The sequence below is a fragment of the Lissotriton helveticus genome, chromosome 11 (assembly GCF_964261635.1).
Source record: "Lissotriton helveticus chromosome 11, aLisHel1.1, whole genome shotgun sequence".
In the NCBI taxonomy this organism is placed as follows: Eukaryota; Metazoa; Chordata; class Amphibia; order Caudata; family Salamandridae; genus Lissotriton; species Lissotriton helveticus.
In genome coordinates this window covers 1,107,119,642-1,107,140,740 of record NC_136072.1, presented here as the reverse complement: position 1 = coordinate 1,107,140,740, position 21,099 = coordinate 1,107,119,642, and the positions used below count along the sequence as shown (strand labels likewise).

Genomic DNA, 21,099 nt, shown 5'->3' with positions numbered 1-21,099 from the left:
TGTGAAAGGTAAAGAGTGTGTGAAAGGTACCGAGTGTGCGAAAGGTACAGAGTGGGCGAAAGGTACAGAGTGGGCGAAAGGTACAGAGTGGGCGAAAGGTACGAAGTGTGTGAAAGGTACAGAGTGTGTGAAAAGTACAGAGTGGGTGAAAGGTACAGAGTGGGTGAAAGCTACAGAGTGGGTGAAAGCTACAGAGTGGGTGAAAGGTACAGCGTGGGTGAAAGGTACAGAGTGGATGAAAGGTACAGAGTGGGTGATAGGTACAGAGTGGGTGAAAGGTACAGAGTGGGTGAAAGGTACAGAGTGGGCGAAAGGTACAGAGTGTGTGAAAGGTACAGAGTGTGTGAAAGGTACAGAGTGGTTGAAAGGTACAGAGTGGGTGAAAGGTACAGTGTGTGTGAAAGGTAAGGAGTGGGTAAAAGGTACAGAGTGGGTTAAAAGTGCAGAGTGGGTGAAAGGTACAGAGCGGGTGAAAGGTACAGAGCGGATGAAAGGTACAGAGTGGGTGAAAGGTACAGAGTGGGTGAAAGGTACAGAGTGGGTGAGAGGTATGGAGTGGGTGAAAGGTACAGAGTGTGTGAAAAGTGAATAGTGGGTGAAAGGTACAGAGTGGGTGAAAGGTACAGATTGGTTGAAAGGTACAGAGTGGGTGAAAGGTACAGAGTGGGTGAAAGGTACAGAGTGGGTGAAAGGTGCAGAGTGGGTGAAAGGTGCAGAGTGTGTGAAAGGTACAGAGTGGGTGAAAGGTACAGAGTGGGTGAAAGGTACAGAGTGGGTGAAAGGTACAGAGTGGGTGAAAGGTACAGAGTGGGTGAAAGGTGCAGAGTGGGTGAAAGGTGCAGAGTGGGTGAAAGGTACAGAGTGGGTGAAAGGTACAGAGTGGGTGAAAGGTACCGAGTGGGTGAAAGATGCAGAGTGGTTGAAAGATGCAGAGTGGGTGAAAGGTACAGAGTGGGTGAAAGGTACAGAGTGGGTGAAAGGTACAGAGTGGGTGAAAGGTGCAGAGTGGGTGAAAGGTGCAGAGTGGATGAAAGGTGCAGAGTGGGTGAAAGATACAGAGTGGGTGAAAGGTACAGAGTGGGTGAAAGGTACAGAGTGGGTGAAAGGTACAGAGTGGGTGAAAGGTACAGAGTGGGTGAAAGGTACAGAGTGGGTGAAAGGTGCAGAGTGGGTGAAAGGTGCAGAGTGGGTGAAAGGTACAGAGTGGGTGAAAGGTACAGAGTGGGTGAAAGGTACAGAGTGGGTGAAAGGTACAGAGTGGGTGAAAGGTACAGAGTGGGTGAAAGATGCAGAGTGGGTGAAAGATGCAGAGTGGGTGAAAGATGCAGAGTGGGTGAAAGATGCTTAGTGGGTGAAAGATGCTTAGTGGGTGAAAGATGCAGAGTGGGTAAAAGATGCAGAGTGGTTGAAAAATGCAGAGTGGGTGAAAGATGCAGAGTGGGTGAAAGATGCAGAGTGGGTAAAAGATGCAGAGTGGTTGAAAAATGCAGAGTGGGTGAAAGATGCAGAGTGGGTGAAAGATGCAGAGTGGGTGAATGATGCAGAGTGGGTGAAAGGTACTGAGTGGTTGAAAGGTACAGAGTGGGTGAAAGGTACAGAGTGGGTGAAAGGTGCAGAGTGGGTGAAAGGTGCAGAGTGGGTGAAAGGTACAGAGTGGGTGAAAGGTACAGAGTGGGTGAAAGGTACAGAGTGGGTGAAAGGTACAGAGTGGGTGAAAGATGCAGAGTGGGTGAAAGATGCAGAGTGGGTGAAAGATGCAGAGTGGGTAAAAGATGCAGAGTGGTTGAAAAATGCAGAGTGGGTGAAAGATGCAGAGTGGGTGAAAGATGCAGAGTGGGTGAATGATGCAGAGTGGGTGAAAGGTACTGAGTGGGTGAAAGGTGAAGAGTGTGTGAAAGGTAAAGAGTGTGTGAAAGGTACCGAGTGTGCGAAAGGTACAGAGTGGGCGAAAGGTACAGAGTGGGCGAAAGGTACAGAGTGGGCGAAAGGTACAGAGTGTGTGAAAGGTACAGAGTGTGTGAAAAGTACAGAGTGTGTGAAAAGTACAGAGTGGGTGAAAGGTACAGAGTGGGTGAAAGGTACAGAGTGGGTGAAAGCTACAGAGTGGGTGAAAGGTACAGCGTGGGTGAAAGGTACAGCGTGGATGAAAGGTACAGAGTGGGTGATAGGTACAGAGTGGGTGAAAGGTACAGAGTGGGTGAAAGGTACAGAGTGGGCGAAAGGTACAGAGTGTGTGAAAGGTACAGAATGTGTGAAAGGTACAGAGTGGTTGAAAGGTACAGAGTGGGTGAAAGGTACAGTGTGTGTGAAAGGTAAGGAGTGGGTAAAAGGTACAGAGTGGGTTAAAAGTGCAGAGTGGGTGAAAGGTACAGAGCGGGTGAAAGGTACAGAGCGGATGAAAGGTACAGAGTGGGTGAAAGGTACAGAGTGGGTGAAAGGTACAGAGTGGGTGAGAGGTACGGAGTGGGTGAAAGGTACAGAGTGTGTGAAAAGTGAATAGTGGGTGAAAGGTACAGAGTGGGTGAAAGGTACAGATTGGTTGAAAGGTACAGAGTGGGTGAAAGGTACAGAGTGGGTGAAAGGTACAGAGTGGTTGATTGGTATAGAGTGGGTGAAAAGTGAAGAGTGTGCGAAAAGTGCAGAGTGGCTGAAAGGTACAGAGTGGGTGAAAGGTACAGAGTGGGTGAAAGGTACAGAGTGGGTGAAAGGTACAGAGTGGGTGAAAGGTACAGAGTGGGTGAAAGGTACAGAGTGGGTGAAAGGTACAGAGTGGGTGAAAGGTACAGAGTGGGTGAAAGATGCCGAGTGGGTGAAAGATGCAGAGTGGGTGAAAGATGCCGAGTGGGTGAAAGATGCAGAGTGGGTGAAAGATGCAGAGTGGGTGAAAGATGCAGAGTGGGTGAAAGATGCAGAGTGGGTGAAAGATGTAGAGTGGCTTTTAAATGCAGAGTGGGTGATAGATGCAGAGTGGGTGAAAGATGCAGACTGGGTGAAAGATGCAGACTGGGTGAAAGATGCAGACTGGGTGACTGAAGCAAAATGGGTGACTGAAGCAGAGTGGGTGAATGAAGCACAGTGGGTGAATGAAGCAGAGTGGGTGAATGAAGCAGAGTGGGTGAATGAAGCAGAGTGGGTGAATGAAGCAGAGTGGGTGAATGAAGCAGAGTGGGTGAACGAAGCAGAGTGGGTGAATAAAGCAGAGTGGGTGAATGAAGCAGAGTGGCTGAATGATGCAGAGTGGCGGAACGATGCAGAGTGGCTTAAAGCTTAAAAAGCATCGGAGTTCGTGCAAGCTACAGAGTGTGTGTAATTAGTTGTGTTTTTAGTTTGTCCGATGTATTGCATGATTGTTGTATCTGTGTGTGACTATGTTGTATTAGTTGAGTGAAGTTGTAGTTGTATGTATCCTTCCTTTATCAAAACAAGACGAAAGAAGTTTAAAATGTGTATTTCACACCTTTTTATTTTTAGTAAACACAATAATATTTATTTTGAAACTTTGTACAAAAATGTGAGAGCATGGCAACATGAGATTTTTAGTCGGAACGTATGTCTTCATCGTCTTTCTCTTTCACAATGTTTATGATTTTCCCATTACAAAACACCACTTCACAAGTTTGTGGCAAATAATGTACAAGTGCATTTCCAATGTTGTCCACCTCATCATCCAACATAAACCATTTAATTAGTATGTCATTTTGAATTGGCATCGATTGATAAACGTCTGTGTTTGTCACCCTAATAGTTATAATACTTGTTTCATCTTTGGTGCTTTCGACGCCATAAATTTGTATGTCAATATTTTCCTGTGGTGGGGCTGTTACCTGTTGAGACAAAACAAATGCAACAATTAGTCCTTAGATTGTTATACGTTATGTTTTTTGTAAGTACAGTGTGAAAGAGAGACTTTTTGTTTGTGAGCGAGAGTGTGTGTGTGTGATAGAGAGTGCATGAAAGGTACAGAGTGGGCGAAAGGTACAGAGTGGGCGAAAGGTACAGAGTGGGCGAAAGGTACAGAGTGGGCGAAAGGTACAGAGTGGGCGAAAGGTACAGAGTGGGCGAAAGGTACATAGTGGGCGAAAGGTACATAGTGGGCGAAAGGTACAGAGTGGGCGAAAGGTACAGAGTGGGCGAAAGGTATAGAGTGGGCGAAAGGTACAGAGTCCCCGAAAGGTATAGAGTGGGCGAAAGGTACCGAGTGGGCGAAAGGTACCGAGTGGGCGAAAGGTACCGAGTGGGTGAAAGGTACCGAGTGGGCGAAAGGTACCGAGTGGGCGAAAGGTACAGAGTGGGCAAAAGGTACAGAGTGGGCGAAAGGTACAGAGTGGGCGAAAGGTACAGAGTGGGCGAAAGGTACAGAGTGGGCGAAAGGAACAGAGTGGGCGAAAGGAACAGAGTGGGCGAAAGGTACAGAGTGGGCGAAAGGTACAGAGTGGGTGAAAGGTACAGAGTGGGTGAAAGGTAGAGAGTGGGTGAAAGGTAGAGAGTGGGTGAAAGGTACAGAGTGGGCGAAAGGTACAGAGTGGGCGAAAGGTACAGAGTGGGTGAAAGGTACAGAGTGCGTGAAAGGTAGAGAGTGGGTGAAAGGTAGAGAGTGGGTGAAAGGTAGAGAGTGGGTAAAAGGTACAGAGTGGGCGAAAGGTACAAAGTGGGCGAAAGGTACAGAGTGGGCGAAAGGTACATAGTGGGTGAAAGGTACAGAGTGCGTGAAAGGTTCAGAGTGCATGAAAGGCAGAGAGTGTGTGAAAAGTACAGAGTGGGTGAAAGGCTCAGAGTGGGTGAAAGGCTCAGAGTGGGGGAAAGGCACAGAGTGGGAGAAAGGCACAGAGTTGGGGAAAGGCACAGAGTTGGGGAAAGGCACAGAGTGGGTGAAAGGCACAGAGTGGGGGAAAGGCTCAGAGTGGCTGAAAGGCTCAGAGTGGCTAAAAGTGGCAGAGTGGGTAAAAGAGGCAGAGTGGGTGAAAGCACCAGAGTGGCTGAAAGAAGCAGAGTGTTTCTGAAAGAGGCAGAGTGTCTGAAAGAGGCAGAGTGTCTGAAAGAGCCAGAGTGTCTGAAAGAGCCAGAGTGTCTGAAAGAGCCAGGGTAGTTGAAAGCTCCAGAGTGCTGGAAAGATAGAAAGTGCTTGAAAGGATGCAAGTGGGTGATATGTCCAGAGTGGGTGCGAGAGTGAGAAATTTGTATATAGGTTGTGAAATAGTAGTTCTTATTTCCCAATAAATTTATTTAGTCTGCTTACCTCTATTTTGCTGTGCCTCGTTGTATTCAATATTTTCTGTGCATTAAATTCATGGACAGTTACATGAGTTAGCGTGACATAATCTCCAAGATGTATGTTAAATAGTGTAGCTTCTCTCCACAGTGTCACTTTGATGTCATCTGTTGCATCTTTTAAAGTAATCGATTTCAGTGGAGTATCTTCTCTATTGATAAAGACAGTCTTTACGTCCTCTTCCTACACAAAAGAAGCATTGTATCAAATTGCGAAACAAAAAAATAAAGTAATAGTGCGTTGTATGAATGGCAATCTAAGGTGTCATATTTAAGGACCCAACAGAACCTCCTATTGAAAAGATAGCAGTGTTTATTTCCCGAAATGGATTTGTAGAGAGTGCTTGTATTTATAGTAGACAGCTAAAAACTGGCATATTATGGTTAAAAAAGTTCGTGCTTTCTACATAGTGTGACAGAGTGTATAATGCTATTTGTTTTTAGCTTGTTAGTGAAGTTAGCAAAGGTGTAATGTGTGTGTAAGCTAACTAGGCATTTTTAGTTGTGACATGATGACATATTTGCGTTTATACTTACGCCACATATTGTCCCTGAAACGGTCATAAGACTTTTTAGACTTGCACGTTTTATTTCCTTAATGGGAGAAGCAGATGGTGCAGGCGGATGCAAAATGTTCTTCGCTTGTTGGATAAGGCCCTCCTAAATTTTCATTGCCGGAAATTTTGTAACTTTAGTTTGCTTAGTAATTAAAATTGTTTTGTTTTTGATGATGAAGTTGCGTATCAGTAGTCCACAGTTACTTTGAGTTTGCTCGTATAATTCTTCTTGATAACAAGTACATTTCATAGTACCAGTTTTATCTGCTAGAGCCAAATGAAATAGAATTTTTTGTTCTTGTTTTGCATTTTTGTAAGTTGTTTTTCCAGAGCAGTTGATTACATTAACTCGTATGGGTTTCTGATATGGTTTGTTGTCATTGGTATTAATGTTACTGATTTCTTCAATAGACATCATCTGAAATATAAAATGAGTTATAACATGTTAAATACAAACCCATATTGCTTTATGATCACTGTAATAGCATTCTAATGTACCATAGTTGTGCAGTTTTCCATTTGTATATATATGATCTAAAATGGATTGGTAGTTAGTTGTGTAACTGGAAATGAGTTGTTTACATTGTAATTTAGCTTCAAAGAATCCAATTAATTGCTTAGTGTATGAATTTTGTTGAGATAGATCCACATTGAAATCCCCTATAATGATAAATTTGTGTGTGGGGTAAAAATTCGTAATATTTGTGATAAAATCCAAAAGAGAAGTTATACTTTGTTGTGGTGGTTTGTATAAAATAATAATAAGGTAATCCGTGTTATGAATATGTACAGTAAAATGTAAAATGTCTATCCCTTCATGTGTCTCATAAATAGGCAATATAAATAAATCTTTTTTGTAGTACATGATCATTCCATGGTTTGTGTTGTATGTATGAAATTTATCAAATATAATGTGATGGTATTGTTGTATCGTAAAATCACTATCTGTAGCCTTCCTTGTAGTGTTGATCTCAGTTAAGCAAATAATGTCTGCTTGTAATATATTCCTATCAGCTATCATAGAAGTAAAATTTTTCTGTAGTGATCTTATATTGTGTGCAATGATATTGAAATGTGCAGTGTATGTATGTAACTGTGGGATATGTATTTCAAGTGGCATTTCTGTCCTTAATCTGTGCATTTCCTCATTAACTTGTGGATGTACTAAAATTTTACCTTCATCAAAATTCTGTACATATACATTTTGTATTGATTTGGCCCTGCTAATAGCAACATAATGCAAATGATGAATCTTGCTGTTATTAAAGTGTATATAAAGTGGTTCGATAGTTGCACCTTGTGTGCGATGTATAGTCCGTGCTGATGCTTGGCGTAAAGGAAATTGCTTCCGTATAATGGTAATAAATTTCTTAGTGTATTGAAAATGTCTAGCTATAGCATGTATTGGTGTCCATGTGTTTTGAATTTGTGCATGATATAAGTGTTTATATTGTTGTCTTGTTGTTTGTCCTATACTCTGATTCTCAAATAACAACCAAACAATGATAGGTGTATTGTTAATCAATTCAACTAATTGTACCACACCAGTTGCGCCATTTGTTAAACCATCATTTACATCCACATTGCAACTTAAATCATAACGAAGTTGTAAGGCTATGTGTAATGTATGTGAAAGGCCCATTGTTTTCTGTGGATCTTTGGGCAGTTGCTTCAGAATTGTTTTTTTCACATTTTCTGACAAATCAGAACTTACGGTATCGCTTGCTACTGTTATGTAGACTGGATAATGTTTGCTATGTGTTTCCAAAACCTGTTTGTTAATTTCATTAACTTCTCTATTAGTTGACATGATATATGGGATTGTTTCTAATAGACTCTCATCAGGTTGTATTTCCCTTAGCTTAATTTGTGAAATATCTTCTTCAGTATGCTTGCCTTCTCTCAACCGGTTTAGTAGTTGAGCAAATTGAAGATCTTCTTTTTGGCGCATAATTTTGGTTAATTCAAAAATTTTAAAATGTTCTTTCCATAAATTTGCACTTAAAGGACCATACAACTGTGTAGAATCCTGAAAAATGTATCTGTCAAATACAGGTTTTAATTGGTAAAAGTCACCAATGGCTAAAATAGAAATCCCTCCAAATGGTTCATTAGATGATTTTATTTCTTGTAGCCTGTTATGTATAAAATTTAACATATTGTGCCCTACCATTGAAATTTCATCTATAATAACAACTCTAACATGCATCATTTCCATTTGTAGAGCAGTTCTATGTTCATGACTCAGTTGTTTATAAGTCAAACTTTGCGACACAGGTATTTTGAAAGTGCTATGCAGTGTTTTGCCATTAATATTATGGGCAGCCTTGCCTGTTGGAGCAGTAAGTAAGATATAAACATTGTCTGGATTTTCACCTGCCTTTGTGTTATAGTAACGTAGTAAAGTTTGATATAGTGCAGATATTACAAAACTTTTCCCAACACCAGCTCCTCCGGTGCAAAAAGTATAGCATGGAGTGCTTGTAGTTTTAAACCAATGCAAGTGATGGTAAACAAATTGTAGTTGTTCTTCCGTTAAGTTTTGCATAAGTTCTTGGTATTTCTCATTGGGTAAAAAAACGTTAGTTGAGCTTTGTTCATCGGTGGTAGTTCTAATTCCTAAATCTAGAGCCAAATCATATATATTATTTATTTCATTATTTTGGTCTTCTCTCTGTATATTTACTGTTGGTGATAGAGGAGGTGAAATTACATTTTCATGACACTGTTCATGAAGAATGTTTGTAACTTCTCCATGCTGTTTGTTATAGATTTTTAGTTGTGCGTCAACAAAGGTTTTAACTTCCAGATACCTGTCATAGTAAGTTTCCTTGTTTATTCGTATTTTATGTTCTTCCCTCCATGGATAGTGCAACATTAATATCTCTCTATAATACTCTTCAGGTTCATTATTTTTGTTAAATCTGCAAAAGCGTATTATTTTCCCTTGTGTGCGCTTATTTAAAGCATAATCAGAAATCTGTTTCTGTTGTTCTTTATTCCCGTTACTACATGCTATTTCTAATTCTCCCTCATCTGAGCTGTAAAAGTTTTGTTCTGCAAGTAAATCTTCGCTATCATTGATTTCTCTCTGATGTGTTTTTTTCTTCACATAGTTAAAATTTGCTGCATAGTCTGCTAACGTGCACATCTCTACTGATTGTGGCAGTTTGCAGTACTTAATAATAATATTTTCACATTGAATGTCAGTAGAATTTTCTGGCAAGTTATTAATCGTTTCCAAATCACGCATTAAATAAGTTCTTTTTTCTGGACGGCTAGTATTAATAAATACAAATGATCGTGAGCTTTTCCTTAATGGTATTTGAAGAATTAGATATGCTGCTTCTTGAGCACTAATTTCTGTGCAGTTGAGGAATTTGTTTCCTATGTGTTTAAGTTGATCTTTGACATTACTATTGCTTGTTACCTCTTTAGCAGCTTGCGCTAGAAGTTTGCTAATTCCTCTTTGCGATTTACTGATATATGAGATAATGTAGACAGCACAAGCATAAGGGTCCAGTATAAACTGCAAGTCTATGTTTGCTCGCCAAGCTTCTAAAAGAGTACTATTGTAGTTATTGATGAAGCATTCGGCTGGTGTTCGTTTAAAAAAAATCGTTGTTTTTTGTAAGCTAGTTTGTATTGAAGTAATATATTCGTTATCATCCATTTTAATGAAGTCTAAAAATTCGTCAAAAGAAAGTGTATTAAAAGTAGTACTATTCATAGCTTCATGTATTATTTTAATATTATCTTGCCATTGCTTATTTGTCGCCTCAAGTGTTAATGGCTCTAATATAAGCGTTGTTGACATTGGGTATTTAGGATATTGATATTTGCATGTCCTTTGATGTTTACGCCTGCAATTTTTGGTATGACCATGCCTTTGTAGATTTATTAACGGTTGTAAAACAGGGTTCTCAGACTTATGACAAGTGATATATTTGTCAATGAAGCTATTGACTTCTTCCACTGGTGAAACACCATACAGTGGTGCTTTGTTTACCCAGAGTAATGCATGTATATGTGGAGAACCTCTTTGTTGGAATTCGACTCTGTAAAAGTAGTCTACTATTTCCCCAATAGGATTAGTGCCATTCATCAAAACACAAAATTTCCTAACTTGATAGTCAAACTGTCTTGCACATGTTATAGGATCTTCTTGTATTAATTTACTTTTAGTTTCCCAAGACATGTTTAAGAATTCTTCCTCTGTGCATTCCTTTAAGTTTCTAACTCTCAATAGTATATTTATTAAATGGTGCCATTTTGTTTCGGCAGCAGATAAAGTCAAAAAGAAAGTAGGTATGCCAAGTTGCCTTATCATTGCAAAAATATCTTTTTTGCAACCTTCCCAATATGGAGGTGAACTGCGTATAGTTTTTAATACTTTGTAACCCTCATTAAACTGTAAAACATTCTCAATATTAGATTTTATGTCTTTAGCAGTTATTTTCTTTCCATCTGTAAATTTTTTCCTGATGGAAATGTTGATTTTACCGTGGATCTGCTTAATATGTAATTTCTTCAGTTTAAAAAAGACATTACTAATAGATTTAGCGACTCTTCTATCATAACTTCTTAACTCTGTTTGGCAAATAGTACTATAATGTACCGGTATGTGCCTTTGCTTATTGTTTGGCCTTCGTTCACCACAAAAAATAGTAGGGAAAGCCAAAAACTCAGAATCTTTATCCTCATATAAACCTCTTGGCGTGTTATGTTCAGCTGGAGCTAAACTTAACACATTCACCGAATTAGTAGTAATAGTTTCATTTGTTAACATAGTATCCAAATTTCCAGCTTCTATGTTGTCTGAACTATCAGATGAATTGTTTGTCTCCGAAGTCTCATTGTGAGATTCTATTTCTGGAGGTATATACTCCCAGTCAGGGTTAATAGTAACACCATATTCATTAAACATTGTACTATTTTTAGCTAGCCATGTAGCTGCCTTTTTTACTGTATTTGGTCTAATATTTTCATAATGTGTATATGATTTATAGACTAATTTCCTTTTTAATTTCACTGGGATTGTCATGGCGTCATTAATTTGCCTTGGTAAAATGGTAACAGTTGTCATAACATCTGCAGGTACATTAACTACTGCACCTGATAATGATTTTTGAAAACCGCGTGGCAGAGTCCGAATTTGTAAGAATGGTATCCTAGGTGAAACTAATCGTTCTTCTAAATCATATAATTCTAATTCAGCTGGTACATTTGGGAACCCCATGCCATTTAGAATTGAACATGGTGGTATTTTATCTTTGCGAATGTAATAATAGCAAGTCATACAAATTAAATTTGTTTTCTTCTTACTAATGTTACACTTTCTGAAAATTTCGGATTGGCTAACACTGCGTGTATTTTTCACCGTTGCTTTATGCCACAATTGATTGCAAAGAGTACAAATGTATTCTGGGCCATGCAATATTTCACGGTGGAATTTCCTAATAATTGTATGGATTTGTTTAGCTGGTTTCTGCCTTTGACCCTTCGTTAATTTTGGTCTGTTTTGATCAAGACCAATTTGTTTACTGTTGGTAATGTCTTCTTCAGCTGCATTAATTTGTTTCCTTTTTACAACTTTTTGTGGACATGTACTTGAATCCCTTTTTCTTTTCAGAGACTGTTTCTTTGTTCCCTGTATAGATTTACTATTTCCTGGTAATTGTGATAAATTGCTATTCTCTCCCTTACTTTGATTCAGTACATCATCTGAAGACATTGTAGTTGATGTTATAGTCTGATTAGGAGTACATTCAGTAGTATGTACCCAAATCTTTCTTTCTTGCGGTAGGTGACTATTTTTCTTGTGCACAGTAAGTGCTTTAGTAAAAGATTTCCTCTGAATGACTTTTATATCGATTGGTGTTAATTCAAATTGGACACATTGCTCAGCCTGATATGTAAACTGATATGCTAGTTTCACAACATATTGAATCAGCCCTTCAAAAGAATGAAATGCAATTGTAACACATGTTCCGTTAGAATGAGGCATGCCTTCATCGTCCCTGCTATGTGAATCAAATACAAAGTATATTTGCATATGTTTGAAAATTGCTATAACATATACATCCATACAAAGTATAACACCACAGTGCTTATTAAGAGTTACATTTAATGCTGTGCTAATATCTGGGTACGCTTTATCAAAACGTTTAAGGACATCACCGTAGTAAGCACTCCGTAGCGTGAGGGAATATATCTCTTGATTGTGGTCTATATACCTTGGCAAGTCATCTGGATGCATAAGTGTTTCTTTGTTAATAGAATGCATTTGTAGATATAAAGCGTCCCCACGGTCCATTATATAATGCAGATCATTAGAATTCCAAGTAGTTACTGGTTTGCATAAATTGTGCAAGACAGCAAAAACACTATTTGGTAAGCATTGCTTACCTTGTGATTTGCTATTACATTTTCTATTCCCTTGATGGTAACTTGCTTTCAAGCATCTCTGCATCTTAGATGTTATAATAAAAGTATCTTTGCACCAATTTTAAATTAAAAACCTTTTCCGAGTACCTAATTTATTGGGGGGACTGTAAGGTATACATTTTTGACAATCTTTGCCCTAACTGGCAAAGTAGTATTTACCTTAACTTGTGTTTCTTTCGTTGTTGTTTTAATAATCTGAAAAGAGAAGAAAGAAATGTTGGTTATAATATATCTTTTGTAAGTCTTCACGTAAAGTACTTTACATTTTGTTAATGCAATTCTTGTAAAGTGGTAAAATGTGTTACAGTGTGTGAGTTAAAAAGCGAGTTTGAGGTTGAGGGTGAATGAGGGTGAGGGGTTGAGGGTGAGTGAGGGTGAGGGTTTGAGGGTGAGAGGTTGAGGGTGAGTGAGGGTGAGGTTGAGGGTGAGTGAGGGTGAGGTTGAGTCAGGGTGAGGTTGAGAGTGAGGGTGAGTGAGGGTGAGGGTGAGTGAGGGTGAGGGGTTGAGGGTGAGTGAGGGTGAGGGGTTGAGGGTGAGTGAGGGTGAGTGAGGGTAAAGGGGTGAGGGGGTGAGGGTGAGTGAGGGTGAGGCGTTGAGGGTGAGTGAGGGTGAGTGAGGATTGGGGGTGAGTGAGGGTGAGTGAAGGTGAGGGTGAGTGAGGGTGAGGGTGAGTGAGGGTGAGTGAGGGTGAGGGTGATGGTGAGTGAGGGTGAGTGAGGGTGAGGGTGAGTGAGGGTGAGGTGTTGATGGTGAGTGAGGGTGAGGGTGAGTGAGGGTGAGGGTGAGTGAGGGTGAGTGAGGGTGAGTGAGGGAGGGTGAGGGTGAGTGAGGGTGAGGGTGATGGTGAGTGAGGGTGAGTGAGGGTGAGTGAGGGTGAGGTGTTGATGGTGAGTGAGGGTGAGGGTGAGTGAGGGTGAGGGTGAGTGAGGGTGAGGGTGAGTGAGGGTGAGGGTGAGTAAGGGTGAGGGGTTGAGGGTGAGTGAGGGTGAGGGTGAGTGAGGGTGAGGGGTTGAGGGTGAGTGAGGGTGAGTGAGGGTGAGGTTGAGGGTGAGTGAGGGTGAGGTTGAGTCAGGGTGAGGTTGAGGGTGAGTGAGGGTGAGGGTGAGGGTGAGTGAGGGTGAGGTGTGAGGGTGAGTGAGGGTGAGTGAGGGTGAAGGGGTGAGGGGTTGAGGGTGAGTGAAGGAGGGTGAGGGTGAGGCGTTGAGGGTGAGTGAGGGTGAGTGAGGTGTTGGAGGTGAGTGAGGGTGAGTGAAGGTGACGGTGAGTGAGGGTGAGGGTGGGTGAGGGTGAGTGAGGGTGAGGGTGATGGTGAGTGAGGGTGAGTGAGGGTGGGGGTGAGTGAGGGTGAGGTGTTGATGGTGAGTGAGGGTGAGTGAGGGTGAGGGAGAGGGGTTGAGGCTGAGGGTGGGTGAGGGTGAAGGTGAGTGAGGGTGAGTGAGGGTGAGTGAGGGTGAGTGAGGGTGAGGGGTTGAGGGTGAGTGAGGGTGAGTGAGGGTGAGGGGTTGAGGGTGAGTGAGGGTGAGAGTGAGTGAGGGTGAGTGTTTGCGGGTGAGTGAGCTGAGTGAGGGTGAGGGGTTGGGGGTGAGTGAGGGTGAGTGAGGGTGAGTGAGGGTGTGGGTGAGTGAGGGTGAGTGAGGGTGAGTGAGGGTGAGTGAGGGTGAGTGAGGGTGAGTGAGGGTGAGGGGTTGAGGGTGAGTGAGGGTGAGTTAATCCACTGCAAAATCTACACATTTAAGAACAAGCAGAACCTGTTTGTATTGAAATGAGTATATTTGAATATAAATTGAAAGGCTTAAATTTTAGCAGAGCCATTAACGACATTTACTCTGAAATAAAAGGTCGAAAATTAGCAGTGGTACAATATAAAAAATTATATTTCTTCACATCTGCTATAATATGAATTTTAGCGAACTAAATGCTGGCATATCTTAAGCCCTGCCATACGAAAACTGGCCTAAGATTATCGTGTTCATAAACACAGGCCCTGAACACACACTGCGTGATTATTCAAAGATTTGACGCAAATTAAGCCTTGGTATATCTAAAATCCTGTATCATTACAAAGATACAAAAAACGATGACTTAATAGAACACTGGCATAGCCAGAGAAGCTATCAGAGCTCTAATACGATCTCTTCCGTGATCAGTCACTTCACTGCATTCTGTAAATATGGCAAGTTAAGCTTTTTTAAATCGGACAAGTCGATTTATCCACAAAGTAACTAACTGGACAAGTAGTTCAGATAAAATTGCATCCTCTTGACCCAAGTCAGGAGTCTCCTCAGACAGGTAAATAGAGATGCAGTGTCAACAAGCACAGAATTACAAAATGCAGAACTGCTGGCAATGAGAAAGCTCCACGCCACCTTGAAGGTTAGCCACAAACGAATTCCAGATTTGAGTAGCAAGTAGTTTAAATCCTAACACTGCTGTACTGTTCAGTCTATGTTCTTCACCAAGATAGAGCCAGGTGACACCAGGATCATAGCCGCACAAAAATACAGCTTGTGGGCTCTGTACAATGCGCAAGGAAATGAAATACAGTTCCCAAAACTGTGCCCAGTACTGCAGAGACAGCCGGAAGCACGGGTGCTGACAGGTGCGTTTAAGTGTGTAGGGGAGCGAGGGTTGCACTTGTGACGTCTGCCATGTCAAAGGCCTAAGGTACATCATGCTACATATGTTAACAGAATAATGTACCTTTTGTGAACATGTTTTATTTACGGTGCTGTGCTCCCCGGGTAGGTCTATAGAAACGAACATCTAGATGAATATTGAACTGCGTGTGTAAAGCTTGTGCTGCGCTTGTGGCAAGTAAGGCCTTTGCTGTTTGAGGGCAGGGATTGGAAGGTGTGTGAATGCATGTATATGTGCAAAGTCTGTGCTGTGATCTGTTTGTTGATTAAATTTGCACTTGCTGGTGTGCGCAGGTACAGTTGTGCTGTGAATCGAGGATAACGTTTGCGATTTGTGCCGTTACAGCAAAGTCTGCTTGCTGCAACGTGTGCATGTAAAGCCTGTGCTGTCACGGTGTGTTTGAAGCCTGTGGTGTTAGATGTTTGACGTTACGTTTGTGTTGCGTGCAGCTGTCAAATACAACCAACAGACGCTTACACAGACGCTGCCTGTGCAGTCTGGGAAGCAGGAACAGCTGCAGCCCCTGTTGCATTGCCTTTGTGTTTAGCACAGGAAAGGCGTGCACTGTGACTCTTAACACAAGCATCCCTCGTATAAACAAGTATATTCCTTCAAATCTGCTATAATATGAATTTTCGTGAACTAAATGCTGGCACATCTTAAGCCCTGCCGTAAGAAAAAAGGCCTAAGATTATCGTGTTCATAAACAGAGGCCCTGAACACACAGCGCGTGATTATTCAAAGATTTGACGCAAATTAAGACTTGGTATATCTAAAATCCTGTATCATTCCAAAGATACAAAAAACGCTGACTTAATAGAACTATGGCATAGGAAGAGAAGCTATCAGAGCTCTAATACGATCTCTTCCGTGATCAGTCACTTCACTGCATTCTGTAAATATGGGAAGTTAAGCATTTTTAAATGGGACAAGTTGATTTCTCCAAAAACTACCTAAGTGGACAAGTAGATTTGATAAAATTGCATCCTCTTGACGCAAGTCAGGAGTCTGCTCAGACAGGTAAATAGAGATGCAGTGTCAACATGCACAGAATCACTAAAGGCAGAACTGCTGCCAATGAGAAAGCTCAACGCCACCTTGAAGGTTAGCCACAAACGAATTCCAGACCACAAACAAATTCCAGATTCGAGTAGCAAGTAGTTTAAATCCAAAAACTGCTGTAATGTTCAGTCTATGTTCTTCACCAAGATATAGCCAGGTGACACCAGGATCTTAGCCGCACAAAAATACAGCTTGTGGGCTCAGTACAATGCGCAAAGAAATGAAATACATTTCGCAAAACTGTGCCCAGTACTGCAGAGACAGCCGGAAGCACGGGTGCTGACAGGTGCGTTTAAGTGTGTAGGGGAGCGAGGGTTGCACTTGTGACGTCTGCCATGTCAAAGGCCTAAGGTACATCATGCTACATATGTTAACAGAATAATGTACCTCTTGTGAACATGTTTTATTTACGGTGCTGTGCTCCCCGGGTAGGTCTATAGAAACGAACATCTAGATGAATATTGAACTGCGTGTGTAAAGCTTGTGCTGCGCTTGTGGCAAGTAAGGCCTTTGCTGTTTGAGGGCAAGGATTGGAAGGTGTGTGAATGCATGTATATGTGCAAAGTCTGTGCTGTGAAGTGTTTGTTGATTAAGTTTGCACTTGCTGGTGTGCGCAGGTACAGTTGTGCTGTGAATAGAGGATAACGTTTGCGATGTGTGCCGTTACAGCAAAGTCTGCTTGCTGCAACGTGTGCATGTAAAGCCTGTGCTGTCACGGTGTCTTTGAAGCCTGTGGTGTTAGATGTTTGACGTTACATTTGTGTTGCGGGCAGCTGTCAAATACAACGAACACACGCTTACACAGACGCTGCCTGTGCAGTCTGGGAAGCAGGAACATCTGCAGCTCCTGTTGCATTGGCTTTGTGTTTAGCACAGGAAAGGCGTGCACTGTGACTCTTAACAGAAGCATCCCTCGTATACTGGACATTAATGCACATAAGTGCAAGCCGACAAAGAAAGCACCGCCACCAGCGCCTTCTCCGTTGCTAGGTGCCACCTCTTCAGCGAAGCTAAGGTTCACTTCAAAGGTGTCGGAGGAGTGCGGCTGGTGGAACACACGGCGATTTGGTTGCCACAGTTAGTTAAACTTAGTTTAAACCCCTACAGCCTGTATAATCATAGAATGAATGCGTTGTGCGTGTAATATTGAAAGTGTATCCAGTTAGTGTGCAAGTAATTTAGCTACTAGAAGTTGTGAACGAAATGTTCATGGGAGTGTGGCGAAGTGTTATGATATGAGATAGCGTCCTAATGTTCCGAAAGTGTGTGTCGAGTGTGTTTTTGTAAAACACTGTAGAGAATGAGGTACGCATGGGGATGTAAGGGTGATGTTTGTTCCTAAGCATCTGAATGTGAGATTATGTGTGCGATTTTGTGTGTGAAGTGGAAGCTGAAGCTGTGTGCAATGTCGATCCGGTTGATAGTGTAAATTAACATGAAGTCGTGCTTGCAATCAATATGTCGTGCTTGTAATTTAGTAAGTGTTGTTAGTTGTGTGTGCGTCAAAAGGTAACACAAGGAGCCGTACGAGAAGGTGTGTGTCAAAGTCATGTTGTGACTTGAATTAGTGGAAGAAATGTTCTGTGTGGTGAGTTGAACTGTTATGAACGAAAGCAAAAACGTGTAGCAGAGTGAACAGTTGGATGTACTTACATGATATATGTTTGTGCGCCGTTTCTTTTACCCTTTCAAGGAAATGTTGAATGTGTCCGAATAACCTACAAGATATAACGATAAAAGAAAAACAAATATGTATCGGTATGTTCAAACAAAGCTATGACCTGCTTGAGAAATTACGTATTCCTTTGATAAGTATTATCAGAGAACATTTAGTGTTCCAAAATAACATGTTGCACAATAATTTAACACAGGTGCAATGTGGATATAGTAAACGTTATAATAAACTGAAGTTAATGTATCAATGCTGTCCCTTTGGGGTATTGAAATAAAAGTTCCATGCACTTACTTTCGAAGATTGAATGGCGGAGTTTTTCAGTGGCTGTTGGTCGTTATCAGCAAGTACAGCGTCGTTCTGTAAGTCCGAGTTCTGTTCTCGCAGGTAAAAACAGAGTCTGACTGAAAGTGATCCGTCCCCCAGCTTAAATAGGGGCTAACGTTGAAAAAAAGTTGTTTTTTGTTTTTAGTTTAAGAAAGGATCAAAGGTTTTAGTCCTTCCCTTGCCCCAAGGAAAAGTCACACTAGATGATGTGTGCGACTTGGAAGTGTGAATGTTTGAATGTGTATGCAGATGGAGTTTCGACATTGGCGCGACAGTAGACTTCCCTGGGCAACTCCCTTAATGGCTCCTAAGAGTTCGCTCTCAACTGACAAAGCAAACGCCATTCTTTTTTCCCTTAGTCTAATTCGACTAGAACTGTGTGGTGCAAGTTACCCGTAAAAATGGCATTTATAAAGCTTCCAAAGTATACAAAGTTGGCCTTTGTAACCTACAACTCTTGTAATATTCAGCCACAAAGTTGTGACGTTATCTTTATTAGGAAAATAGAGAACATTGCAGCGGATGCGGACCTTAATGTGTGTGTGGCAACTTTTAAATACTGGAATCGCTGTTGTTGCTGTGTGTGTACGTGTTGTAAGTATGCATTAACAGTTGTTTGCATGTGCGTTGTTGAGGCATGCAGTAAGAGCTGCAGTTGTGTGTGGCGTGTGTAAAAATGTTCATAAACTGCATGTGTTATGTTTGTTTGTAGGAAGATAGATGTAATGCTGTGGGTTGTTAAGGAAGTGCATAGGTAATGCTGCTGTGTGTACATGTTGCTGGCATTTAAAATAATTGGTGTATTTTTTTGTAGAAGCATGTACTCACCAGAGCTGTTGTGTGTGCCTAACGGGTAAATGTGCACAACAATCAGGCTCTGTGTTTTTGTTCCGTTTGTAAAAATCAATCTCCATTATGTCCCAAAATACATACCGTAATTTTCCGCATGGATCAATTGTTTCCAAGCATTGGAATAGTTCTAATAACATGATCCCAATGAAGGCAACGTAGGAAATGTTTAGTATGTGGAAGCCTAGACCTACAATTCCCCAATTGCCAATAGCACACTATAGAGGGAGGGTGTGAAATAGTAGGCATGCTGAATGTGTTTGAGCCTGTGGCTTTAATTAAGTTTGTACAAAAGTATGTTTTAAGTCAAGCTATCCATCCCTCTTCTGACTTGCTCTTGGTTTCAATTTTGTGTTTGTGTTTTTGCGAAGTAATATGAGCTGATGTATGCTGCTGAATGGGACAGAGGCTGGATAGTTAGAATAGAAAGTACTGTATCGATAATTTTTTGGTTTTTTTGAGGCGATGTCTGTGAATGTATACAATCTATGATGTATAATGAGAAAGATGGTGGATGATTTGTCTGGCAATACGTAAATGTAGAGACAGGTGTGGCGAAATGGTATGAGCTGATGTATGGTGCTGAATGGGACAGAGGCTGGATGGAATATTTGCCCTCAAATTTGGGACGTTATGTTTATTAGGAAAATACAGAACATTGCTGCGGCTGCGGGCCTTAAATGTGTGTGTGGGTACTTTTAAATGCTGGAATACTTGTTGTTGCTGTGTGTGTACGTGTTGTTGCTGTGTGTGTACGTGTTGTAAGTATGCATTAACAGTTGTTTGTATGTGCGTTGTTGAGGCATGCAGTAAGAGCTGCAGTTGTGTGTGGCGTGTGTAAAAATGTGCCTAAACTGCATGTGTTATGTTTGTTTGTTGTGTAATTGTTCTAATAAGTGTATCCCAATGAAGGCAACATAGGAAATCATTAGTATGTGCAAGCCTAGACGTACAATCCCCCAATTTTCCATAGCAGGCTTTACAGGGAGGGTGTGAAATAGTAGGCATGGTGAATGGGGGTGAGCCTGTGGCTTTTATTAATTTAGTACACAAGTATGTGTTAAAAAAACTATCCATCCCTCTTGTGACTTGTTCTTGCTTTCACTTTAGTGTTTCTGGTTTTGCAAAGGAGTATGAGCTTATGTTACGTAATGCTGCTGTGTGTGTACGTGTTGCTGGCATTTAAAATAATTGGTGTATGTTTTTGTAGAAGCATGTACTCACCAGAGCTGTTGTGTGTGCCTAACGGGTAAATGTGCACCACAAGCAGGCTCTGTGTTTTTGTACCGTTTGTAAAAAGCCATCTCCTTTATGTTCCCAAATACATACCGTAATTTTCCGCATGGATCTATTGTTTCCAAGCATTGGAATTGTTCTAATAACGTTATCACAATGAAGGCAACTTAGGAAATATTTCATATGTGCAAGCATAGACGTACAATCCCCAATTTCCCATAGCACGCTCTAGAGGGAGGCTGTGAAATAGTAGGCATGGTATGTGAACTATAGGAGTTTTCTTAAAAAAGCATCACGTTTCCAGAGTTAGTATTTTCTTTCTGTGGGATGTTTTGTTGTGGTTCTCGGGCTAACAACCGGCTCGCATCCTGCAGTTCAAATTAGCATATCCCAAAAGCAACTTGACAACTGATTACAATCTGGACGACGGCGCTTAAAGTACTCTAGCATCCTGTAGTTTTGTTGACGAAAGCCTTGGAGTCTGGGGCCTGTCTGTTTATGTTAATGGAATTGAAGAGTGGTCCGAGCGGTAACGACGTATTGGTGGGTGTTGTGGGGGTTGGGTGGAGTGTTTACTCAAGTGGATGTGAGAGAGGCTCTGTGTTTGATTCGTTCGTAAAAATAAATCTCCCTTCTCAACAAACAGACATACTGTAAATGTTTGCCTGTATGTATTGTTCGCAAGCATTGTAAAGGTTATAATAAAGTAATACCAATGATGTCAAAATAGGAAATGTTTTGTAGGTGCAAGCCTATAGATATAATGGCAAGTAATTGCGTAGCACGCTGTAGAGGGAGGGGGGGGGAAATAGTAGGCCTGCTGAATGGGGGTGTTGAATGAGAGAGATGCTGGATGATTTGTGTGTAAAGACCGAAATGTAGACACAGGTGTGACAAAATGGTATGCGCTGATGTATGCTGCAGAATGGGACAGAGGCTGGATGCAATATTTGCCCTCAAACTTGGGACGCTATGTTTATTCTGAAAATACAGATTTAGAGTGGGTGAAAGATGCAGAGTGGGTGAAAGATGCAGAGTGGGTGA

General features: G+C 41.4%; 1 protein-coding gene across 1 annotated transcript; it reads right to left on the bottom strand.

The window, feature by feature from the left end:
- Nucleotides 1-3,445: 3,445 nt before the first annotated feature.
- Nucleotides 3,446-17,690, bottom strand: LOC144791547 (uncharacterized). The gene is made up of 5 exons (XM_078666265.1): nt 17,625-17,690; nt 12,432-12,467; nt 5,806-6,243; nt 5,237-5,452; nt 3,446-3,824 (listed from the first exon to the last, which is right to left on the bottom strand). The coding sequence occupies exons 3-5, from the start codon at nt 5,830-5,832 to the stop codon at nt 3,537-3,539; spliced, it is 531 nt and encodes a 176-aa protein (XP_078522391.1). The 5' UTR covers nt 5,833-6,243; nt 12,432-12,467; nt 17,625-17,690; the 3' UTR covers nt 3,446-3,536.
- Nucleotides 17,691-21,099: the final 3,409 nt, after the last annotated feature.